Genomic DNA, 27034 nt, shown 5'->3' on the forward strand with positions numbered 1-27034 from the left:
AGATTTGGGGGAATTGAGATACTTTCTTGGCATAGAAATTGCTAAATCCAAAGATGGGATCCTTATCTCTCAAAGAAAGTATGTACTTGACTTGCTCTCTGAAACAGGGAAGATAGGTGCTATACCAGTTGCTACTCCTATTGATATGAGTCATAAACTCTCTGCTTCAGATGGAATATTGTTGAAAGATAAGGGAGTCTTCCAGAGGCTATTTGGAAAACTTCTCTATCTATGCATGACTCGGCCAAACATTGCATATGCTGTCAATTGCATTAATCAGTTCATGCATGCTCCCAGGGACACTCACATGATAGCAGTAGAGCGGATTCTGTGCTATTTGAAGGGTTCCCCTGGAAAGGGAATTCTATTTGCTAAGCATGGTCATATGAAACTTGAAGCCTACACAGATGCTGATTGGGCCAGAAATATTGACGACAGAAAATCTACCTCTGGAAACTGTAGCTTGGTGGCAGGTAATATTGTCTCTTGGAGAAGCAAGAAACAATCAGTTGTTGCCCGATCTTCAGCTGAAACTGAAACAGAGCCATGGCTCATGGAGTTTCTGAACTACTGTGGCTTAGATCCTTGATGGAGGAACAAGATATTGAGCGTGATAAGCCATTGATGTTATACTGTGATAATCAGGCTACCATCAACATTGCTCACAATCCAATGCAACATGACAGAACCAAACATATTAAAGTTAACAGACACTTCATTCGAGAAAGAGTGCCTTCTGAAGAACTATGTCTACCTTTCATCACTTCTGAAGGACAAATAGTTGATTTCTCACCAAGGGCATTCCCAAGGCTAAACTTCTACATGATACTGGCAAGATTGGCATGATTGACATCCATGCTCAGCTTGAGGGGGAGCGTAGAGAAGATGGGCCGAATGGCCCATAGGTTGTTTATCTTGTTTATCCTTTATGTTCTTTGTTGTAATGGGCCTTAATTTGGACTCTTATTCTTTCTTATGTTATGTTTTTAAATTTCTGCCCAACTAGGTGCCTCTCTGTAAATTACTAAAGTTTAACTTAATGAAATAGAATTAGGGGTGTAAGAGGAGATTATGTTCGAAAATCTCTCTCTGAACCCTAGTTGCTGCCACCTTCTTCCTCCTCTCTCTTCTTTAAACCGAATTTCTGCTACTTTCTTTTGATTTTCTGCAAATTTTTCAAGTCCTTTCTTTTCAAAAGGCTATTTTTTCTTCTGTGGCAATCTGCAACTAAAGTAAATATGCTTATACTGTGGGCACTTTTGTTTTGGTTAGATGTTAAGTTTGCTTTATTTTCACCATGGTTTAAAATGTCACGAAATGTCAAGAATGTCGCCCAACATGTGTCGGTGTCGAGACCCAACGACAAATTTTACATGAATTAAAAAAAATACAATATGTCGATCGATATTTCAACCATTTCGGTAAATGTCAACCATATCGTTCCAAAAATATATATATATATATATATAATATATCGAAATATTTCCAAGTATATGTCGACAACTCAGCATATATTTGAACTACAAACATCTCATATCAAACAAAAAGAGACGTTAAAGGGGAAAAAGAAGAGGGTTTTTTTGATAAAAAAAGAAAATGAAGAGGGTTTTACGTTTTAGCTTGTGTACCTAGAGCTGGAATACAACTTCAGGATCTAGCACAAGAGTGGTCATGCGCTGAAATATCTTTTTCTTGGAAGCAGAACGTTCAGCTTATGAAACTTTGAAGAAATTTCTCTCATCTTGATTCAGATATGCAATAACCCTATTTCTCTCTCATAGTGAATAACCATGAAAAACCTAGGAAAAAAGGAAAAGAGAGAGAGAGAGAGAGAGGGTCACTGAAGGTGTGAACTCAAGGTCAAGAAGGAGGAGAATGCTCTTCGTCATCTTCTATTTTTTTCTTGAAGGGCTTCATTGAGTGTTGGTTTGTTGCTCACTGGTTGCAGACACACTCTGCGTCTGTTCGAGATTTGAGGAAGCTGAAGTTCATTCGCATGAAATTGAAACCTCAGCCTTAACTTAAGTTTATTTAAACTTTAAAGACTTGCTATAGTCCATGATGGTCTATGGAAGCCTATAGATCATCACAATAGCAAGCCCTAAAATGGAATCTTTAAAACACCTTTATATAAACATGTTACAATGCAAGAGGGTCCATTGTAATATTATAGACCTCATAAATGAAAACTTATAAATAGAATATTTATTTCACTCTTATTACAGTACATGAAGGTCTACAACAATAATGTAGACCCTCACTACAAAAGCCACTAAAATGGATAAATAATAAGAAAACTAATATTTGAGATAAAATTACAATATTCATTTGAAAACAAAAATAAAAATCAGAAAATGTTAACTAGTTACTATTTTTATAAAATATTTATAAAAAAGAATTAACAAAAAATAAAAACAAAAGAATAAACTAATTACTTTATAACATAAAACATAAAATATTTTTCAAGTAATAAAATATTAACTAGTTATTATTTCTAAAATATTTATTAAAATCATAAAATGTTCATTAAATTTTATAATAAATCATATTCTATATTTAATATAAAAGATCAGAATATATTTATTAAATTTTATACTAAATCATAATTTATTATAAATTTAGTATTAAAAATCATAATAAATTCATTAAGTTTTATAAGAAATCAGAATTTATCATAATCTTAATGCTACAAAAAGGAGAATCAGTTTATTAAATTTATAATAAAACATAATGTATTATAACTTTAATATTTAAAAAATCAGAATAAATGTATTTCTATTTACTAGTGTGAAATAAATATATTAGAATTTACAATAAATCAGAATTAAAAATAAGAAAACAATATATCGAATAACCTTGTAAAAACATCAAAATGCATAATAAATCAGTAAATCGTCATTTACTAATTTGTTATTGATCTTAGTTTCTTAGCTTTATATAATGGTTGGGAATAAGATAATAGTCTAGAAATATGTACTAATATTTTTTTTGTCATTTTACAAAATATCATTGCATATTTCCACATATTTCGTAATATTTCCATCTCTAATTTTTACAATATTTCCCCTCGACATTTCCAATATATCTCCTATATTTTGGTAAGCGACATTTCCATCGACATCAACATTTTAAACCTTGATTTTCATACAGAAAGGTTGGTTATATATTATTGCTCCTTCGAATACATTATTTTCTTTAGTCGGTCATCAATGTTTCCCATGTTTGCATCTTATTACATTTATAGACCCTTTCTTTTTAACAGAATAAGGACAGTCAAAAGTGTTTGGCATATACCAAAATTGAAGGTTCTTAATGTTTACCCTCATGCGTTTCTCTAGCTGTAGACGCCATGTCAATTCTTCAACTTGCTTTTCCAATTTATTTTTGGCAGCCTGCAGGGCACCAGTTTCTTTTGCAGCCTGCAGATATAATCACAACAATTTAGATATAGAGTCATTAAGTTTAAAGAAAACACAAAAATGAAACATATTGCTTCAAACACCCAGAATTCAGCATGCTAATTTATTATTCAAAAAAAGTTATAAGGTATGTATCAAATGATATCAAGTCTTTGAATGTAATAGAATAATAGCAAATGACAATGTAGCTTTTTTACACAAAGAAAAGGTTAGTGAACATGGTCATTTAATACCCCAATCTGTATACAGAGACAACAACAAAATAGCCACTATGCCCATTAATAAGATCATGGAAGGGTTCAGTTATAGTTTCATTTTGTAGCTCTCTAATTTGTTTCTTTTTTCTTTTTTGTATTATTAGGTAAGCTTCCTACTCTGTAATTGTCTTTGTCTCCTTATGTCCACTCTTTGGATTATGGGAGTTATATCTTTCACAATTCATAAATAAAAACCTCATTGATGGTTTTTGTTTATGAATTGTGAAAAGGGAAGAAAAGTTCTCTTTCACAATTCATAAATAAAGAGAATTTAAAAAAAAAAATGGAAAAGGGAAGACAAGCTCACCATTTTCAGTTTCCGTAGTTCTCTTCTAGCAACTCTTCCTCTCCAGGCACATTGTGTGGAAATTGCTGCCTTCTTTATCCTCATGTAGTGTAAGCGAGATAAGTATTGCCGGCATTGACTCTGGAAAAAAAAAGAACCAACATTTTTTGGACATCAAGGAACCAGTATTACTCAAATTACAAGATGAAAATTATGAAATATATCAAAAAATTAAAAAAAAAAAAAGAGAGAGAGAAAATAATATTAACATAAGAATGCATAAGCAAATCTCATGTAAGAATACAAATTACCTACTTAGAATAAACTAATGCAGTTAATGTATAAACAAAATAATGGTCTCTGTGAAACAAAGTTTCTTTTTTATTTCTTTTCTTTTGGGTTCCCATTGTCCAAAAAGCATCATTAAGGTATATAGACGGTTAAATGATTACTTATCACAAATGAAAAATGTAAACAATAAATAGATATCAAATCCTTTTGTGTATGAAATAAAGCCATATGTTACCTGGATAATAATTGCTGCTCTTGTTTGCCTCCTGAAGTGAAGCTCCTTACGAGCAGCCATCCCACGAATACCTGCTTGAAGAGAAATAGCCGAAGAACACAATTTTTTGTAAGCTTTCCCAGCAAGATACATGCGCAAATGTTTCTGGATACGCAGACAAGCAGCTTCTCTCCGCATGTTCCCATAAAGTTGACGAGCAATTTGTCCTGTAACCAGCATAAAAGGTTTTTTTTTTTAAACTTAGTTGTCTCTTTCTGTAAAAATTACAAAGCTTAGCTCTCAGGTATTAAAAAATATTCTACAAAAAAGGAAAGAAAGAAAATAAATTTCTAAGTATATATAGAACTTTCTTGATCAAAAAAGATATATACAGAACAGTACCTCTGCATGCAGCTTGAATCCATAACACAGATCGCCGCAACAAAATAAAGCTTTTACGAGCCAAGAATGAGCGGACTTTCCTCTGGATAATGCTTGCTGATCTTCCTAAAACCTCACTTCTACGGGCATCAAGTTCTGCCATCTGGCCAGCCCTAAGAAACACCTTTGTTTTGCCGATCTGCAAAAAATTGGATTAGGGAGATCAGCTACCTGCAACATAACTGGAAATGTTCTCATGGAGCACAACTGAAAACCCAGAAATTGGACTAGGTAGATCAGTTCCCTGCAATATATACTAGAAATGTTCATGTCAAGCATAATTGAAGGCTCACTAGTTTCAACAGAAGAAGAAGATATTTTCTAACTACAGATATATGACCATTCAAGATCTATGTAACAAGGGCACAGACACCTGTGAATGCTGACATTAATATAGTGATATAAGGTCCTAATAAGACTTCCTTGCCGAATCTGGTTTCTCAACCCATAACTGATATTTACTACTACAACTTCATTAAATTTTCTGGATCACATAGTGTACCTATGTATAGCAAGCTGTTGGTTCCTCAGAAACAAAGCTGGGCATCACAAAAATTGCTTTGACATGCTTATGCAATATAAATGCAATGGAAGTAACTCTATTTCAAACAGGATATATTGAGAACTAATTGTCATCTCCCATCAATTAATACTTCTTACCTGATAGCCTTTGAGATCCAACTTCTCCAGCAACATCTTGGAAGCTGTAGCCTCATCAGAGCTGCCATAATATCAATAACCAGAAAAATGAAAAGGTAAACTTGTCAAAGCATTCAAATAATATAACAGTATACTAATCCTAAAAGTGCCAGGGTTTCTTTCGAGGAGATTGAAAGAAAATAGGGAAAGATTACCTCCCATCTAGAACATAGGGTGCAAGAATGCCAAAACGGTCTAAAAATTCACAAAATGTTTTTCTTGTAGGATAACCTGCACAACTTATCCTAATTGCTTCCATGACTCCCTGAAATGGGACAAAAGGTAAGTCCAAAGGACAAATATATACAGAAATTTTACTAGTGGCCACAAAACGTAGCATGAATATAACTATAAAAAACTTTCTTACCCCACACCGAAGCTGTTGCAGAGCATTATGGTTCTCAAAAATAGCTGGCTTAAGAAGATTATTGGGCTTTACACAACGAATGTAGTGTGGCTCAGTGGAACTCAGAGTATCAAGCAAAGCTTGCAGTTGTTGCTGCATTGTGACATGAAAGCTCTCTATAAATCAAGAATTGATTGATAGAAGCAAAAAATATCAATAAATAAGATACCATCACACCTTAAATCGTGAGCCTATTGATGAGAATTTTGAAGTTTTGGATGACTCCTCAGGAAGTGGTGGAAACAAATCAGAGACAAAGGAACACTTTGAAGCACTCAAGAGTGCTTGATGCTCAGCAACAACATAATCTTTGTTCTTGTCAAGGAACAAATCAGTCTGATAAGTGACCTGAAAAGCAAGTCAAATTTTATGGTTAACCAGTTTCCTATTTCCAAGTGAGGTACAGATTCTAGGATTTTGGGGTTTACTAACTCGTATATCCTAGCATGAATAGAGGATACTTACATCACCTGCATAATGAGATATAGTAAAGTCAGTGCGTGACAACTTTGGCTTGCTGAGGCGTTTGTGATTTTTAAATGTCTGATACAGCTTTTGTGCAAAAGTTTCATGCGTTGATCTTGGAAACATGCTGAAAAATACAAACCTTAGTTATTTCATAATCCCAAACAAGCAAATTCTAAAAAAAAAAAAAAGGAAAAATCACCCATTAAATGAAAAGAAAAACATGTTACATCCTAAAGAAAATATGAGAATAGTAATTGCACCACTGATAATATCCTTATTCATACCAAGCTTCATCCAGAAGAGCAATGATCCCACCAGGTTTCTGGAAACAATAAAATCAGGTATGAGAAATATAAGATGAAAATGATTCACTAATTACACCAAAAACAGTTACCCATCAACAAATGATAAATTCTTTTGGTATTTACAAGGGACTCAGGGGTGGGACTATAGAGGATATACATGCCACGTCATCTTCTACGAAGACTTAGATATCCGGAGATAACTATACACAGTTGTTAAACAGTTGTACTTTAAACTCAATCCCCTCACACTTTCTTATCCTGTGTTCCCTCTGTTCCCTTATCTTTCTGGTTCCCTGTATTTGTAAAACTCTTTATGTACAAGTATAAATATAGCACCCAGAACTCACCGAACTTACTGGGTTTTCTTTCCTCTCAATTGTTTTCCATTAGATGGTATCAGAGCCAGAGACAACCATGAGCATCTCCAACGCTGCTTCAGGTTCAAATCAACCAGTCATGACTGCTACAGGCATAACAGGAGTTTCACCAACCTTTCATTTTCCTAAAATTTCCCATCATATCACCATTAAGCTCATGGGAGATAATTTTCTGCTTTAGAAGGTAAAATACTTCCAGTTCTCCGCACTCACCATTTAATGAGATACGTTGATGGAACAGAGGAAGCTCCACCAAAGATGATTGCAGATCCTGAGCATCCTGGAGAACAAAAGCTGAACCCAGATTACCAGAATTGGTTCCAGGCAGATCAACTAGTCCTAAGTTGGCTTGAATCATCATTGACTGAGAATATCCTTGCACAAGTGGTATGTTATTCAACAGTGGCAGAGGTATGGAATGCTTCAAATCGTTCTTTTTCAACTCAGTCAAAAACTCGTATGTTGCAACTCAGAAGGCAGTTGCAAACACTGAAAAAGGGCTCACGCTCCATTTCTGATTATATACAAAAGGCAAAGGCCATATCTGATAAGCTCTCAGCAACTGCAGAGCTCGCATCTAATTCTGATCATATACTTTACATACTATCTGGGTTAAGCAATGAGTATGAATCACTGGTAACAGCAATTGCCAATAGACCAGATGTTGAAACCATGACTTTTAATGATCTTGTGGGTCTGTTACTAAATCATGAGGCATGGATTGAACAGAATGCTCAACCTGTTGATGCACCAGCTGCTAATGTTTCTTATCAGGCTCTAAAAACAATCATTCATATAGTAATCAGCCTAATCAATACAACTTCAGAGGCCGTGGTCGTGGACATTCACATGATGATCGTTGGTCCAGACAACCCAAGATTGTTTGTCAGGTATGCAGCAAGCCTGGCCATGGAGCTCTTCAGTGTAGGAGATGTTTCGTTCTTGCTTATCATGGTGAATCACAACATAACCAGTCCTTGGAGCCAACTTCTATAATGTTGGAACTTCCAACTCCAATCCCTTTAATCTGAATTGGTATCCAGACTCCAGAGCCACCCATCACTTCACCCCTGATTTGAACAACCTACAAAGAAAGGCCGATTATATGGGTAATGAGCAAGTCAAGGTTGGCAATGGTAATTCTCTTCCTATACAGCATATCAGATCTTCTCGTGAGCAAATTTACTCATGAGTTGTGTTTGAATTTCACAAGGATTACTTCTTGATCAAAGGACAAATGGAGGAAGGTGCTGCTCCACGGCAGTAATTGTGGAGGCCTCTATCAGATGCCAAGTGCTGTTGCAGTAGGAGTAGGAGTCAATAAGCCGAACCAAGTTTCAGCCCTTATTCGTGAGAAGACTAGTCTACAAGGTTGGCATGAATGCATGGGTCATGCTTCTCTTAAGTTAGTTCAAAGTATTGTTAGTCAATATAATTTACCTATTCAGCACTCTAGTAGTAGTAGTAGTAGTCGTATTTGTGAGTCATGTCAAATGGCCAAGACTCATAAGCAGCCATTTAATTTTTTTATCAGTAAATATGTGTTTTATTAAAATTCAGATTATAAGCAGTTTATACAACTTGATGATGGGACTGTTGATTTAATTCTACTCATGTTTCAGTTGATGAACCTCTTGGGTCAATTTATTCAGATGTTTGGGTTAATTTATCCCGATTACTCCTTACTTCGCACATTTGGATGTGCTTGTTATCCCTATCTTCGACCTTATGTACATCACAAGTTAGACTTTTGATCTCTACAATGCATATTCCTTGGATATAGTTCCTCACACAAAAGCTACCGATGCTATCATGTTCCCTCTGGAAGAGAATTTATTAGCCGCCATGTGGTTTTTGATGAGAGCAGATTTCCTTACAAGAATACTTCCTCTACATCCCCATCAATCTCCTCTACTAGTACGCTACTTTCCTTGCCTTTACTTGCACCTAGATCCCCTGTTAATTCCCCTCCTCCCCCATCTGATTCAAGTGATACAACTGCCATTGCTGAGTCTTCTCCCCCTCGAGTTCGACCTCTTACTGATATCCTTGTTGCACCTACTCAACCTACTACCAAGGTTTAAAATTTCGATATGATATGCCATTTACGGGGCATATTGTATCGTATCTTAGAAAAATAGATACGGGATACACATGGAAATCAAATTTTTGTCTTTTTTCATGCGTACCAGGGGCGTATCGGAGGTGTATCGGGGCGTATCGGTAGCCTATTGACAAAAAAGATACGACCAAAAACTAAAAAAAATAAAATTGAAGGGGAAAGCAAGCTTATTTTCACGAAATAAGCCTTCTTTCACCCCCCCCAAATGACTCTAAAACTCCAAACTTCATTCCTAAAGTGCTAGATTTGCAAAAGTTTGCAAGAAGCAAGCGTGAATCGTTAATTTTTTTAAAGATTTTTCAAATTTTGAAAACATATGGCAAATTAGGTAAACTTTTTAAATTTTTATAATATCTTATGATTTCTTTTTTTTCTTGAATGTTTAAATTTATGTTGACCCACATTTCTTACATTCAAAATCACAATTTTTTTGTGTTATCAGTAGATTTATGGAAATCTCATGAAGATATTTGGGGAAAATATTAATTAACAAAAAAATTGAAAATGTAATTTTTTCTCTACCTATAAAGACTAAACATGTTTTAGAACTATGGATTTATCTATCATATCCATAAAGCAATTGAAATTTCTTCTTTTTTTATTTTTTATATTTTTAGAATTAAAAAATAAATAATAATTAATTATATTTTATCATTTGATCACAACAATTGAATATATTATAATTCTATGGATGATCTATAATATCCACAGACCAATGGAAATTTCTTCTTTAATAATTATTTTTTTATTTATATATTTTTAGAATTAAAATATAATTAATTATATTTTATCATTTGATCACAATGATTGAATATATTGTAATTCTATGGATGATCTATCATATCCACAAACCAATTGAAATTTCTTCTTTAATAACTATTTTTTTATATTTTTAGAATTAAAAAATAATTAATTAATTACATTTTATCATTTGATCACAATGATTGAATATATCACAATTCTATGGATGATCTATCATATCCACAAAGCAATTGAAATTTCTTCTTTAATAACTATTTTTTGAATATATTATATAATGTTTATTTATTTTTATAATTTTTGCAAATGAATAATAAATAATTATTAATTATATTTTCACATAGAAGTTGTGCCAATGCATGTTTTATGGTTGGATAGGAGAATTGGGTTTTTCCCATCCCATAAAACATTAAAACTTAAGAATCATAATTTATAAATTATAGTTAAGCACAGGATTTTTAATGAAATTATAATTAATTACAATATATTTCTTCATAAAACCATTAAAATATATTAATTTAATGTATATACACCTCATTGAGGTCTTATATTTAGTGTTGTTGATGTATTTTTATGATTTATTAAAGTATTTATAGTGTTTTCAAGTGCATCTATGTGTATCTTAGTTTTTCTCCGCTATGCATGCCTATCCAAGGCATATCTTGATCCGTCTCTTAAAATTGTTTTTCCGATACACTTGGCGTTCCCGATGCTTTGAACCTTGCCCGCTACAGCTCCCTCCCTTACCAATGATCTTGTTGATTCTATTCCATCTCAACTTGTTGCACCTGTTCCCCCCTCCCATATTCCATCTCAGCCCCCCCACCCTAAACTTGCACTGTAACTACCATTGAACCTGCACCTGTGCCTGTCCCTGCATCTTCAGCACCACCCACCCACACTCACCCCATGCAAGGTTCAAAAAATCATTACGTCTCGACCAATACATATCGTTATATGTATCGTATCAAGGCCTTCCTATACACCCCTACAAGGGTTGTATCAGGTCAGGGCCTGGTTCAGAGGGTAGCCGGGACAAACCGACCCCTCTGAACCAGTTTTGAAAAATAAATAAATAAAACAAAAAAAATGACCCGATACAAGCTGATACACCCTAGCAAAGTATCGCCCTGAAATGATACTTTGAACCTTGACCCCATGATTATTTGCACTATGGTACAAGACGTCCTCGCATTCTATTGGCAACTAAACATCCTCTTCCCATGGCTCTTCAAGCTAGCATTGATGAGGAACCAGCCTCTTATTTGCAGCCTCTTCAAGCTGATCTTGTGTTTTAAGGCATCTCATGCGGATCCTTCTCTCTTTGTTCTACTTCATGGTTCAGTTACTGCCTATATTCTAGTCTACGTGGATGATATATTGGTGACCAGCAACTCCACCACGTTTATTGATCATATTATTCAACGTTTGGGCTCTGAATTTGCCTTGAAAGACTTGGGTCCTTTGCACTTCTTCCTTGGAGTTGAAGTCCAGCGTTCCTCTTCTGGCTTGCTTCTCACTCAACAGCATTACATCGCTGATCTGTTGCTTCGTACAGGCCTTGATGGTGTTAAACCAGCTTCCTCTCCCATGGCTGCTTCTTGCAAATTGTCCAAGCTTAGCAGTGATCCCCTTCCTGACGCTACAGAATATAGAAGTGTGGTGGGTGCCTTGCAATATGTTACTCTTACGTGCCCAGATGTTGCGTACGCTGTGAATAAAATTTGTCAATTTCTTCATTGCCATCTACTGAGCATTGGGCAGCTGTGAAGTGCATCCTTCGAAATTTGAAGGATACAATCACTTTAGGACTCTTCTTCTCTGCCTATAAAGGATGTCATCTTACTGCCTACTCTGGCTCTGATTGGGCCGGTTGCCCAGATGATAGGCAGTCCACTGGAGGCTATAGCATTTCTCTTTGCGATCATTTTCTTGGTTAGAGCTCCAAGAAACAACCTACCGTGGCGCGTTCCAGCACAGAGTCTGAATTCCGAGCACTAGCTTCTGTTACTACCGAGTTACTGTGGCTGCGTACCTTATTAACTGATCTTGGCTGGCTCTCTTTCCTAAGCTCCCACAGTCTGGTGTGATAACATGGGCACCATCTACCTCACATGTCACCCTGTCTTCCAAGCTCAAATGCGTCATGCGGAGGTTGATTTCCATTTCCTTCGTGATCTAATTATTTCCAAGCAATTGGCTGTTCACTATGTTACCAGAGACAAGCAAATTGCTGCTCTCTTCATAAAACCATTGCCACCTCGGTGGTTTTTGGATCTTTGGTTCAAGCTGCCTGTGCGGCATGCCCAGCTCAGCTTGCAGGGGCGTATAGAGGATATACATGCCACGTCATCTTCTAAGAAGACTTAGATATCCAAAGATAACTATATACAGTTGTTAAACAGTTTTACTTTAAACTCAATCCCCTCACACTTTCTTATCCTGTGTTCCCCCTATTCCCTTAATCTTTCTGGTTCCCTATATTTGTAAAACTTTTCATGTACAAGTATAAATATAGCACCCAGAACTCACCGAACTTACTGGGTTTTCTTTCCTCTCAATTGTTTTCCATTAGAGGGACAGAGAAGGGAGCACATGAGGTGCAGTTCCACTAGTTTGCTCCCACACCTCCTATTTTGAAGGGAAGCTGAGTGGCCAATAACTGATATCAGCGGACAGGAATATGCAAAAAATATATATATAGAACTAATAAACTGCTAGTAATGGCCATGCTGATACAAGATGCACATTATTAAAACAACTGATGCAACTAAAACAAATAAAATAAACTAAAGAACTTAACCAAAGATGGAAAATACAAACCTTTTCAATAAGATCAAGGACATCTTGATTATCAATGAACTCAATGTAGCTCCAGTTAATCTCTTCTTTAGTATATTCTTCTTGCTCCATTTTAAAAACATGCTGCTCATCAATACAAGAATGAATCAAATATGTGGAAATAAGTGAACATTTTTCAGTCCACCCCTACCAAGACCCCAAATAGCCAGGACCAACAATGGGCAATGGACTTTTAGGTAGATGTTTTTCATAATTTCAAGGAAAGACAAAGAACTGGAAGAAGATTTTCATATGCAAACCTGATTGAAATGTTGCTGCAGTTTCTCATTGGTCAAATTGATACAGAATTGCTCAAAGCTGCCAAAAGAAAGCATTTAATACATGGAATTCAAAAAAGGCATTTCATCTAACAAACTAGTCCACCATAGGTATCAACCATTAATATATTCTCAGCTATATTAAGCAACAAGAACCCATCTGCATTTTCCTTCTGGTCCAATGTCCTACTTAGTAGCGCTGTGACAGGTATTACATAGGCACCAGCCCAGCCTACATGAGGGCCCATCGACATCTTAACAAGAATGATAACTCAGACAACAACAAAGATAAATTAAAAATTATTTTTCCAGAATCAACTCGATTACAGTTTCTATTGTCAGACCCATCTCAGTTTCTCCAATTATAGTCAACAAAGTGCCAATGCATTAGACAACCAAAAGTGGTGTAAACAACCCATGTTTATAGCAATTTCCCACCTTTTGTCTTTCTAATTCTCTGCAATATACTTTTTAACAAATAACTCTTGGCCCCATGCAGTTGGGACAAGGCTTAGTTGCATTGAGTAACCAATGGGTTCTATGAATAATTAATCACTTTGAATATTAAGTGATTTAAGAATTGCATGTGCAGATGTGCCAAATGAACTGGTGGCCATAAATTGGGCAATGAGAAATTGTTTGTCCTGAAAGTGACCATAAATTTCATGTTTCACTATGGAGCTAGAAGTTGGTGCTACAAAGAAAAATACCTAGCTGGTGTCCTCCACCCTCCTGTTGCCCTCTCTACAAGGCCAGTGGTGAGTCCTGCTATCATTTATTAATCTCTTGCCCTTTTTCTTCTTCAATTTGGGAATGGTTCTCTCTTTGTTTGGGTGCAGATGGAACTCCCTACCTACTGTTCAAAGCCTATTCTCCTCTACCTTTGTTAGATGGCCAAAGAAGAGGGGTAGAATTCTACAATGCACAAGGGCGGCAGCTTGTTGGACACCCTGGGAAGAATAGAATCAAAGAATACTCATGGAAAAGAAAGGAGTAGGGAAGCGAAGATAGAAGCCATATCCATCAGAATGGTTCATTGGGTGAAGACCTTGAAGCTGTTTGAGGGCATTCCAGCAGGTGAGTTGATGATGAGGAAGTGGAAGGAAATTGCCGATTCTGCTCTTCTTAAGGTGACTTATAGACTACAATAGTCCCCACCTTTAAGAGGTTTCATTAAGTTGAACTTGGATGGTAGCAGTGAAGGTAACCCGGGTCCATCTGGTATTGGAGGTGTGTTCAGAACGGAGGAAGGAAAAATTGTTGCTTTATTCTCCGATCCAATAGGGGTGGCTGATGCTCTATGAGCTGAAATACTCTGTCACGGAAGGAATACAGAAAGCAAAGGACTTGAATATTCACAAGCTTTCAATTGAGGGTTATTCAATGTTGGTGATTAGATGGCTGCAAAAGAGATGGTCACTTTACAATGAGTGAAAAGAGATGTTAATTCTTTTGTTGATTTTCTAGCAAAACAAGGGGTAGGAAGAAATCAATTATTTTGGGCTTGTTAGCAAGATAGAAGTTGGGGTTAAAGGTTCAAAATTTGAATATAACAATAATTCTCCACAAGGAATGTATTTTATTATCAGCATTCTCCACAAGGATCATCATAATAGCATCCATATCAACTTCACCAGATTCATTTCCTTCCATGCTGTTTTAGAACATATACTAGATGAAATTTTGGGTAGCGCCCAAAAAGAATTTAATATTGCTTTTGCATGCAAGCAGTTTAGAAGCAAACACCAGAAATTTCTTAAGGGACCAAATAAGGGTTCACAAACTCAGGAATAGGTAGTGAAAATGCATACCTTGCTTCATAGTTAAGTAATCTAATACCGATAGCCGAAAAAAACAGGGGAAAAATTGCATGATCATATAAAGATCCACAAACTCAGAAACTGTAAACTTGTTGTGGAGATTAGGACGAGCAAAATTTTGACTCAATCCTTAACACAGAAGTGTCAAGGCTAAAATATCGACTGCTTGTTCCATGTAGGAAGTTGAACCATATGAACAGAAAATGATATAAAAAAAAAGCTCAACACACTTTTTCTAAATACTAACAAAGCTTCAATAAGGTTCTCAAATGATAAGGGAGAAATACGATTTCTACTTTATAGTGCATGCAAGGTTTACAGTGGTTTACAAATTTTTTGATCAAGCCACCAAACTAGCATGTGTAGAAGCAGAACAACCTAGAAAAATGAATGCTGATATTAAGATAGGTATTCTTGGATATACTTTTTACAAATTAGAAAACACAACGAACCCATCAAATCAACTGGCAACTCACATAGACACTATATAAGTCCTAATCCCCCTAACCATGGGATAAATGCCCTTCCACCACACATGCAGACAGGGTTGTCATGCAGTTCACTGCAAGAATTCGCCTACAGAAATGATGAAATTTAAAAGCATACCGGTTAAGCACCTGTTTGTCTTGAAACTTTCGAATCCATAAATATCCAGCACCCCAATTAAGAATTTTGAATCAGGATCCTGACCAATTGAACTATTTATCTTATTCACAATCCTGTGAAAACAAACAGCAAACAGATAAATCACCCTGAAAATCCAAAGGCCATTGACTAAGGTTCATGTACAAACTGAAGAAAAATTAACAACTAAATTCTCCCTTAAGTATTATAGAATGATATTGGAACTTACCAATCAAACAGTCTTGAATACACAATCTTGGCTAAAGCATCTCTACTGAGAGCAGCAGAATCTGGATCAAGACATTTTGTTATAGTCTCATCACGGGTTACAATCACTCTTTTGCATAAAGAGTCTTCAAGAGCCTTCTCATCACACCTAAACAAAACTTGGGGAATTAAAAACTGCATTTGCTTTCTTCTCTGAATATTTCCAAACAAAGCACATAAAATAACCAACAAAGTATATCCATTTAAGGAATTCAGAATAGTTGTCACTTACATAAAAAGTTCAGAAGCAGTTCTAAGATGGAAGCGAGATTTTTCATCTTTTGGCTCAGATGAATCCATTTCCTTCCCTTTCACAAACTCAATGTTCCCTAAATGAAGAATTGCAGCCACAACTCGGAAGATTGCATCCTGTAAAATAATAAGGGAAAGGGAAGACAAATTCATTATAAAATGGTACTTTTGAAAGCTCAAATTCTCTCAAAAAGACAACTCCCTAGTAAAATTACCTGCTCATCATTACCGATTCCAACAATATCCATTGCCCTTCTAGTTGCAATATATTCCTTTGAATCATCTACTCCATCCAGCTCATAACAATTTGATTGATTCAGATAATGGAATGTCCTAGGGTTTCCCAATTTAAGCCTCCCAACATCCTAACAATGGATGAAAAAGATGAGCATACAAAAAGATATATAGGATTTTATAGAAACAACTGAACTATTGAGAGAGCAATAAATTACCTTATAAATTAAATATGAACACCCCCCCCCACACACACACACCCAGCCACCCACCTAAGCAGTTCAGCAAGCATGGATGGCACTGAACCTTTTTCTCAGGTATATGGAATTTAGTTTCTTATAGCAGCTAACCTCATATGCCAGTAAGAAGCATGCCAATGGCATTGATAAAAGTTGCCTGCACATGAAGTGATTTTTCCACCCTGAAAAATAGTTTCTCGGCCATTAAGGAGTTCACAACCTCCTATATAACTTTTTCACTAAAGGACAAAGTGTAAGTCATTTAGTTCAGCCACTTTGGCTGTTCCAGACAGCACCTAATTCAGCTCCCTATGGGAGAACTTTGTTCTCTAAAAGTGTGGCTCAGAAAATTGTGCCAAATGAACCCAAATTAATCGTTGATTTCCGATTTGATTTTGAAAAACCTTAAGTTCAAATTTCAGACAAGGTTTTAAATCCTAGAACAGAAAAATGCAGCCTAAAAATTGAGTCCTGTTCAGTCAATTTGACTAGCTAGAGCCAAGAAACTAACATGTATTCTGAGTCCTGCTGGCCCCATTTCTGCCTTTCTTCAAGGCACTATTAGTCAGATTTAACCTGTCCCCTCCCAAGCCATACATGATACAATGCACAATGAAAAAAGAAATCAGATTAAGTCATTCTAAAGTGGATTAAGATTTACTATAAGGTGCTCAAAATATAATGCATATTCAAACACCTTGAACAGAAACAAGCAAGCAACTGAATAAGCAATACTTTTTCTATAGGCCCCATTTTTTCCTCTCCAAGGCCCTTATGGTGTAAAAGGTAATAACGAGACAGCACAACTGTTATGACCCATTGGTCCCACATCGGTAGTATGGGATGCTGTTGTGGGGTGTATATGTGTCTGGAGTCCTTCCCTCTAACAGGGGTGAGTTATCCTAAGGCACATAACAAAAACCACCTGAACATTATTACTCAGATTTAACCATGTCCCCTCCCAATCCATAAATGAATAACAACAATTCACATAATTTAATTCTAAAAGTGGATTAAACTTTACTAATAAGACGCTTATGATATAACGCATATTCAAGCACCTAATAACAGAAATGACCAAGTAACCAAATAAGCAATAATCCTTTATGGAAGTTTGAAGATATGGCCCTAGTTTTTGTGTAGCATGCATATACATGTGTTTATATATTCTAAAGAAAAGATCATGGTCCATTACCTCTGGTGGTGCAGCACAAAGCATGTAGAAGCAGTGGTAATTTCTCTCAGGATCAGACACTTGACAAACACGAGATCGCTCTAGCAAGTAGGTTCTGATGGCAGCTCCTGAAATTCTTCCCCGCTGATCAAACTGGATCTCCACAAACTTACCAAAACGACTTCAAGGTCCAAATTTCACAGTTTAGCATAGGCTTCAAACCAGTTAAAAAAAAAAAAAAGAAAACAAAAAGTGTATACAGTTTAAATTTCTTGAATTGTATCAATCACTTATAGCAAGAATTCCCCACACCTTGAATTATTATTTCTGACAGTCTTTGCATTACCAAATGCTTCTAGAACAGGATTTGACTGCCAAACAAACAGAAGATAGAATAAACAGAAATATCTAGAATTGGTTTGAGCTCAATACTCAATATTGGCATGATGTCAAAATCAACTATTGAACAATTTTGTTTGACTAAATTATAAAATTCCTTTACCTCTAGTACTTGCTGTTCCACTGTCCGCCCCTCGGCTGCAGCTCTTCCTCCAATATATGCAAGATAACGCATAAGCATTTTTGTGCTTTCGGTTTTACCTGCTCCACTTTCTCCACTTACAAGAATCGATTGACTTATCCCCTCATTCATCATCAGTCTTTTTCAACAGAAATTACAATTTTTGTATACAAATGAGAAATCTCAAGTGATTAACATAAATGAGACTAAACCCAAAGTTCAATTAATTACCTGTAAGAAGCATCAGCAATAGCAAAAGGATGTGGACTCAGCTCACCAAAGGCTGCCCCTTTATATTGCTCCATCATATGATTATCATACAAATGAGGTAGTCTTCTAAAAGGATTCACAGCAATCAATATATTTCCTGTGTAAGTCTGGAAGAAACATTTTGTGGGTTGGGTTAGTTTCAGTGTATTAAAAACAAGCAAAAGGGTCAATTGGAGTAGCAATATTCTCTAGGAAAATGCAAGGATCTTATTCTCTGGTGCTTACATAAATTTCATTGATGTCATATCTAGTTCTCAAATTATGCAGGACTCCTGGTTCATGCAAATAAGCTAGTTTTGTCATATCATCCACACCACATGGCGGTGCTTCAGCATCTTTGGCATAAACATTGGATGCTTTAACAACAACCTGCAACATAGAGATGCCAATTTTCCACAAACCCATGGGAATAAGAAAGTAGCAAAGAACAAGTAAGGGAGTAAAAAATCCACTTAAAGACAATTAGCATAGAAGGTGGAATCTCAAAGCTAAATTCTTATGACTTGAAAAAGTGAAGGCAAAGAAACAAGGTTGCTAGAAAAAATATCTGCCCTTAGAAAACAACCGAATTCAAAGCAGATAAGAAACTAATACCAATGAATAGGACAGTTACAAGGGAAGAACTAGAATCAGATACCTAAACAACTTCACACCTTATATCAACAGAAAAACCATTTCTGATTGTTATTCATCAAAAGAAACAACTTGATTGGAGTAAACACTTAACTCAGAAAAGTTGAAATCCTCAATTTCCAAACAAAAGCACCATAACCCTAGCAAGAGCACTTACCGTTTTCCCTGATGTACAGATGACTGTAATTTCTTCACCATTTACCTGCACAACCTCCCCATCTATCCAAGCTACCTCTGGATCCACCACCCAAACAGGGGACCCAACCACAAAAGCAGCCTGCAGAGCCAACAGTGTTAGCTAATCAGCAATTAAGATAAGATTTTTATATAAGATGAAAAAGAGAGAGAGATGTATACAACTATATTAAAACAGTAGCTGTCCAAATAGCAATGCAACCAATACTGTGGAAACAAATGCAACATTAGAAATCATATGATGTAACAATCTATTGCTTCCTAGTATCACCACCTAAGTTCACTTTTTATTGTTCATGAGTCCTTTGATAATAGATGAAGTAGCTCAACTGAATGGCTTCTTGCCTTGTCTCTTAGAGGATAAGCCATTAAAGTATCTTATTACATGACCATCTACTAAAAGACAAAGCAATAAGTCATTAAGTTTGGCTACATTTAACTGTTATCAAAAGGCCCCCAAGTTCAGGACATTCTGAGCTTCTCACCATTGACAAAGACCTACTAAAGTTTGTTATTGCATTAGGTTAGCCTGGTAGTTAGTACATCCAGTGCAAAATATTAGTTACCACACACCAGTTATGTACAACAAAAAGTAGCAAGTTCAACAAATATCTTGAAAAATGAATTTCTTACGTAAAGAATGAATAACTCAACAATACAATCAGAGTGCTAACTAGGATTCTTATTATCAAATGCCAGAAAGCTAGCTAGTTCAAGTCCGTCTGTCAACTCTGTCCCTAATCGCACCACTTGATGTCATTTAGCATGTATGAAGTTCCAGAGTGGTTAGTTTGGTCCTTGTTCCCCTTGCAAGCAAGCAAAGAAGTAAAAAATGGATTTTGAATCCAGGTCACAATATCAAAGTAACTCGTTCACTTTATTACATAGAGCAGAAAGAGACTGACCATAAACCCTGTAGAGATGAACTAGACACATACATAGCAAATTTTTACTGAATTTTTGTGAGATGGTGCAAACTCACTGGACCTACCAGGAGGATATGATACATGCAGTTTCTTTGTAGTTTTAATATTGTGATTAGAGCTCTACCAGACAATTTGATATCCAATGTGGTTGACCAGACAAGCCATTTGATCTAAAGAGAATGGTGGGACCATATGGCCATATTTGGGCACGGAGAACAGGAACTAACAGAATGTGTGCACCCATCTGAAATGAGCAATACAAGGTGATATAGGGGGAGAAGAGAACCAGGGCAAGTGCAACCCCTCACACTTAAAAAGTTGTCTTAGCTATTCATTATGGCCATAGTCCAGTAACTGGGATCCAAAACCATATGATGGAAAACAATAAAACAAACCATAGAACACGATGAACTGATAATGGCTGGCAAATTTTCGGATAAATTATGTAATAAGCAGCAGAAAGCAAAAACAAATAAATAAATTTCTGACATTCCAGTTTCCACATTTTATCCCACGGCCATTGAAACTTTTTATCTGAGTAAAGCCATTGTTGCCAAATTTCAGACCACAAAGATCATGCCTGTTATCAAGCTAGTTCTTAACAGCTTCCATAAACACGATAAATGACGGGTTGAATCTTTCTGCCTCCCAGTAGTAGGACCAGTTAAAAATATCTATAAATAGCAGTCCACTAGTATTTGAGTTTGATTAGAAAATTGAACTGAAAATCTCCACTTCTGTTCATTAAAAGTTAAGTCTTGAAGCTCCTCCGAATATCTTCCCACCTACTCTCTTCATAGTTAACTCAGATATGGATTAGAGTAGCACAAAAATACAAATCCACTAAATTATCATCAAATTACCCAAAAACAAGGCAAATACAAAACAACCAATCGAAACTGAAGGCTTGGAAAGAACAAACCAAACGAAATCCACAAAATTCCAGAACAAAATTGCAGGCCCATACCATTTCAACAGAGCTCGACCAGATCGGAACCTCAGCTGCTTCTGGATCCACAACCACACCTTCTACCGCCGATCATGCAATTCCCCAAATTCATCAATTTCTTCACCAGCCCACCAATAAAAGAGCCTAGAAGATTCGATCTTTACCCTCTTCGCCCTCTTCTCTTCCCTGATTCTTCCCTCCTCCGTCTACTCCTATCCAAACCCAATGCCGAAGATTCTACCTTTGCTCTCTTAACACCACCAAACCTGTCAATAAAACTTCTCTTCTCCAAAGAATCTAACAGTAACCATAAATAACAATAAAACCAACAGCCAGAAAAAGGCAAGCGGCGGCAGAGGGTGATGCGGTCACGTGTGAACTGCTGTTATCGTCGCCGTCTAACGTCTTCGTTGCAGAGGCCTCACAGCTAGAATCGATCGCAGCCGCGTAACCCTTCACCAAGCTCGATCGCCGAATACCGGCAGAGCCTGTGTGAAGAAAAAGAAACCTTGCAACGTCACTCCTCTACTCTTCCTTTTCACACCAGTTCCCCTTCTTTCTCCCTCTTGTCTTAACGTTAAAATCAACATTAATTACGAACTTCCGAAACTACCCCTACTCTTTCATACAAACTCGTCGTCTTAAGTACCCTACTTGTTTAATTAAGGGGAACCGATATCATATAACCGGGATTCTTGGAATCTCTGTACATCCATCCTCTCGTTACAATGCACCAACACCAACCCTTTGTGATTCAGATTTCCTCCGGTATGTCCAATAAATCATAATCATGACGCCATCCTGTCGAGCACGTGGGACCAGATATGAAAATTCCGTGCTGTAGAATGAATGCACAACACCTTATCATTGTAGAGTGAATCGAATCTGTGTACAGCGCAGTAGGTTAGCAGCACGTGAAAACCTAGGGCATTATCGAAATTCTCCGCCGTAAGCACGGGTAGTTTCGGAAAATTGAGAAACTGTAATTAACTCCCGTTCCTCGGGTCCCATCGTATCGTACGCGACACAGCCTGGAGCGAACTGTACAGTGAGTGGGATTCATCAATCGTGTCAACAGCTTGACGGTTAAGATCTTCCTTCCGTATATCATCGAAAAAACGGGCCCCACATAATTGTCCAATCCGCACCGTCCGGACACTTTCTTCCGTTGTCGGGAAAATACTTGTGAGCATGTTCTTGCGCGTTTTTGACAACTTTGTCTCGGCGCATAAGAGGACGTGTCGCGAACGATAGCATATAATCAACGGGTAGTGTTTTATGCTTTATTTGCGGTGCAATTCTAGCCGTTGGATCGAGAAAAGGGCAGCTGTGGGACAGACAGGGACGGCTCGAGGTTCACCACCTAACTCAACCGAATCAACTAGAGTTAGGATTTAGGGTTCCGGGGTTCCGCTAGACGCGGAGCTGATTCCCGCGTTGACAAAGGACATAATTGGAATTTGGATAAATTTTAGATAGAAGGAAAGGTATGGTTGTTAATGTTTAGGCATGTTAAAACCGTCTGATTCGCACCTTTCATATAGATCCTGATCCAACTGTTCTAACAAGATGATGGACAAAAAGCTCTCCCTCCAGGTCCAGGCACAGGCGAGAACATTGATCCAGACCGTCGGGTTCCCTTTTGGCCTTTTGTTCTAACTTCTACGGATAGAAAATGAAACATAACATCGAGTGAACTTGTATGATTAACGAACGTAATTTAATTTAACGTCTTCGAAAGAATCCAGTACGGCATGGTATACCGTATACACATAAAATCCACGCAGGCAATTATTATCCAACAGTCATTAAAGGCCACGCCTGATTTTCTGAACGGCCGGGATTGATTGGTTCAGGTATTCCGGAACTGCAAATGAAGAAGCAATTTGGGTGGGTCGGGCTGGGAAATAGTTAAATTTTGAATGAGCCCGAACTCTAAACTGGGCCCAATGACATTGAGAGTTTGAAACAACCCGACTTGGAGGCCTAATGATAGCAGTCGAAAAAGTACGTCGCTTTGTGTCGAACAAAGTGGGACAACGCTGGGGCCTGGGCCCTGGGCCCTGGGGGGATAATTCGGCCGCTCCTCACGTTTGATAAACAAGTTCAAAACAAGACTCCCGCCGGCCCATGAGGTAAGCCCATGGTATCTGACTGTAATTCCTGGCCTCCCTCTAGACCCAGATACCTACGATTATGATTAATGCCCTTTTCCAATGAATTTGTTGGTATCTAAGCAAAGTGAACTAAATCCTGGTAGGGCTGCAAATGTGTGCTTTTCCGAATTCCGTGCAGGAATCGAATATGGATATAGTTTACATTCCAATTGGATGCACATGCATTCGTACGTGGAGCCAGGAATTTTCTCAAGGGATAATGGAGAATGGGACTAAGGCAAAATTTTCTATATCGCATTCATGGGAAGTATTGTCCATTTCATCTCAAATCCAATCCAAATAGTTGGATTTGAAGTTTCCCTTCAAATTAGGGTTGAAAATTAGGAAATTAGGGTTGGGTTAAGATTGTGGTATTGCCTAATCTGACCCAACAAAATAAATAAAGTCAATAGTAAGTCATTCCAAGAGCCCAACCTAAAAATCCAATCAATCAAAATAAATTGGATTGATCCAAGGGGAGGAGTATTAGCCCAACCAATTTGTTTCCTCTAAACATATAGAACCACCCATGACCCCAATAGCTTAGCTTTGCCCCAAGATATACTGAAGAAAAAAATTAATATACAAACCAAAGTAATACCATTACTGGAAAATGCCATTATGAAGTTTAGGGTTTGAATCCGATGTTATTTATCAAAATTCATGAATGAGTTTTAATTGATCAAAACTCTTTTCATACCATATCTTTCCCGCATTATGAATTGTCCGTGAAGGGGTAAGTTTTGGGTCCTAGTAGTTGCAGTGATGGAGAAATCTCAGGCACTCATTTCATGGGGGTCAAAAAATGGGACAGGTACCCATACAAGGTGGGATTGTGTGACCATGATTATTCATTTATCTATACACCACTTGAATGAACAGTATTTTCACACATTAGTTTCAGATTTCATTGTAAAACCAACCTCAAACCCAGCACACCATGTGAATATGGTAGTTAATTGCCCACTTACAACATCAGATGCTAAGTTGAGAAGTTGAGACATGGCTTTACAATGAAAAACTTGATCGTAATAGGACTTTAGTTATAAGTTATTAGGCGTCAAATAGGACAAACTGAAACCGGAACACCCTAAAACATGAAACATCCAACACCTCATGCAAATTATCCCGTTCAAAATGATTACATCTAGCTGCCCACAAATTGTTCCCACAGATAATTACTGGCATGCATGGAGAATATCTGTTGTCGAGATCACATTGGCGCCCCACGGCACATTCCAATTCCTGAGTATTGTGAACATCTCCCGCTGACAACTACGCGAGATGTCTCCAGTGCACGCTGAGATGGGCTTGTCGGGCGACACTCCATGGGACGCAAATGTGAACTCTCCCCTGTCATTTAGGTTGTGCTAAGTTACAGTAATTTTACTTGCACTAGTAAAAATACATGGAAGTGCAAATGAAAAAATGTAAATTCTCGTTTAATTTTGTTTTGGGTTTTATTTAATTTACTTTATTTGTACTACAAACAAGACAAGCTAAAAAATGAAAATCAAAAAAGAAAAATGTTAAAATTAAAAGAATTAGTCTTAAAATTTTAAAAATAATTTAAAACATTCAACAATTCAAAGGTAAATGATAGTGTAAAGACTAAAAAGTAAATATTAAAGAGTGGAAACTTCTAACAATACATAAATAGTCTCAATTGGACCTGACAAATCGGGTTGATGGGGTACCCCGTGATCCAACCCAACCATTTTTTTCAGGGTCAGGTCAGGTCATCTCTCACATTCATGTAGCTAAATATAAGACCTTAACTCTTATTTTTTTTGGAATGATTGGATTGGATTGCGTTTGCAAGTTGGGTCAATTTTTTGCCGGATCTAATTGCAACTAGACATAACCTTATGAAAAATGTTCCCAATACATGACAGTAATTTTTGTAGGTAAAAATGTGAGAAAGGTTTGTGGGTGGGACTGGAAGATCCTAATGGTTAATCTTTCCAGCCAAATAAATTTTCCATGTGTTCAAGTTGAAGATCATAGCCCATCTCTTTCTATTCAGCGTTCAATATCCCTACTGTGATTGCGTGTTCCTTTGAAAGAGATTTTTACTCTGGCTTCTGGTTTCACACCGGAAAGGCTTATAAGCAATGCTGGATAAAGAATCAAGTGCCCGTTTGGGAGGGCTTCCATGCAAGGCATCTGGCTTTGCTAGGTGGGTTTTACACAAAATTCATAATTTATATTTGGTAAAAAAAAAATACCCGAAAAGCCAGAATACGCTTCAATTCAGCTCATAAATCGACTTTTTAGTGAATACAACTCCATCAGAACTGAAAACCTCCCAAACAGGGCCCATGATAGCCAAAATTGACCCAATTTCTGATAATGCTTCTTGAAAGCAATTGACCCAAAGCAGCCGCAAATGGAGCCAAGGTCTAAGCCGTCTCCCCTTTTTGACTAGGAGGCAGTCATTATGATAATTAAGTAGTCCAAATATAAAAGAAAGTTATACTATATCTTTTCTAAGATGACGACAGGTTATTTGATAAGGCAAGGAGACTTTGTATCTAACTCGTTGGTTGGCTTTCCTTGACAAATTTATAAGCTAATCGGTTTTACCATCGCAGTATTTCTATAGAGGCCACTTTGAAGAAGGAAACAATTTTGAGAGGAAATCCGAATGCAATATGAAGGTATGGTCCATAACTAGGTATACCTAGGAATGGCCATTTCTAATTTCATTTCATTTGCTCTATTTATATTTGTATGATTAAATATAGATTTAAATTTAAATTTTAGGAACCCGTTTGATTCACAGTTGTAATCAGAATTGGAACTAAATTTTTTCGGAATCGGAATTAGAATGGTCTATTCTCATAGTCTGTTTGATTCATATAGAAATGATAATAGGAATTGGAATCAGCAGGAATGAGATTTCGTTCCCAAGTGTGGGACATAGAATGGCCATTCCCTCAAATAGAGGAATGCCATTTCAACAGGAATGGGAATGGGATTCCGATTCCGACCAACTAAACATTTAGGATCAGAATAGCCCATTCCAATTCCGATTCCAGACCCTTATTCATGTGAACCAACAGGGTCTAAGTTTCAAGTTTTATTAACTTAAATGGGCAATTGGCCAAATCCTGACCCACACATCAAGCTCCAGGTGCAGGGGCAAGCCGCCCTAAGTAGCTAAAAATGCTCAAACTACCTTGTAAAACCCTGTCCAGGCCCAGGCCGGCCCATTTTTACCCCTAAGATGTTTATATCTATATTAGAAAAGGAATTCGAATTGGCTGAATTTGATGACTGTTCAAGAGGCTATGAAACCAATGATAATTTTTCACACCAGTAATAAATTCATGGCCTCACGGTGAAAGGTGCAGGTCCCATGGATTTTCTATATGATGCATATCATATGATATGTACTTAATACTATCTCAAAAATACATTGCAATATCATTTTCAACTTTGTCCTAAATCCGCATTTCGAATCACAATTATAATAGCACGGGATAGTTTACCGTTCAGACCTGAGCAAGAGTCCAAGACTGAACCAATTATCTAAATAATAGCTGTGTTTAGTTTGAAAGAAAAGGTAGGTAAACAAAGGGAAAGCTGGGGAAATCGGTATAAAACTTG

The 27034-nt window shown here is 36.9% G+C and overlaps 1 protein-coding gene across 1 annotated transcript in view; it reads right to left on the minus strand.

Moving 5' to 3' along the window:
• Positions 1 to 21820, minus strand: part of LOC148878602 (myosin-6-like) — a 46315-nt gene extending 24495 nt beyond the window's left edge. The window contains exons 1-23 of the mRNA XM_088957125.1: positions 21285 to 21820; positions 19354 to 19473; positions 18789 to 18932; positions 18525 to 18670; positions 18276 to 18432; positions 18086 to 18144; positions 17795 to 17954; positions 16342 to 16491; positions 16107 to 16243; positions 15837 to 15983; positions 15601 to 15702; positions 13146 to 13203; positions 12868 to 12969; positions 6766 to 6803; positions 6479 to 6605; positions 6191 to 6361; positions 5975 to 6106; positions 5763 to 5872; positions 5569 to 5629; positions 4870 to 5047; positions 4489 to 4694; positions 3984 to 4103; positions 3321 to 3419 (exon numbers count right to left, since the gene is read on the minus strand). Coding sequence (XP_088813251.1) covers positions 3321 to 3419; positions 3984 to 4103; positions 4489 to 4694; positions 4870 to 5047; positions 5569 to 5629; positions 5763 to 5872; positions 5975 to 6106; positions 6191 to 6361; positions 6479 to 6605; positions 6766 to 6803; positions 12868 to 12969; positions 13146 to 13203; positions 15601 to 15702; positions 15837 to 15983; positions 16107 to 16243; positions 16342 to 16491; positions 17795 to 17954; positions 18086 to 18144; positions 18276 to 18432; positions 18525 to 18670; positions 18789 to 18932; positions 19354 to 19473; positions 21285 to 21287 — 2727 coding nt within the window. The 5' untranslated portion in view covers positions 21288 to 21820. The remainder of the gene's footprint in view (positions 1 to 3320; positions 3420 to 3983; positions 4104 to 4488; positions 4695 to 4869; positions 5048 to 5568; positions 5630 to 5762; positions 5873 to 5974; positions 6107 to 6190; positions 6362 to 6478; positions 6606 to 6765; positions 6804 to 12867; positions 12970 to 13145; positions 13204 to 15600; positions 15703 to 15836; positions 15984 to 16106; positions 16244 to 16341; positions 16492 to 17794; positions 17955 to 18085; positions 18145 to 18275; positions 18433 to 18524; positions 18671 to 18788; positions 18933 to 19353; positions 19474 to 21284) is intronic.
• Between the last annotated feature and the right edge of the window lie 5214 nt (positions 21821 to 27034).

This window comes from Nelumbo lutea, chromosome 1 (genome assembly GCF_056320005.1).
Source record: "Nelumbo lutea isolate HS-2025 chromosome 1, American lotus-T2T, whole genome shotgun sequence".
Classification (NCBI taxonomy): Eukaryota; Viridiplantae; Streptophyta; class Magnoliopsida; order Proteales; family Nelumbonaceae; genus Nelumbo; species Nelumbo lutea.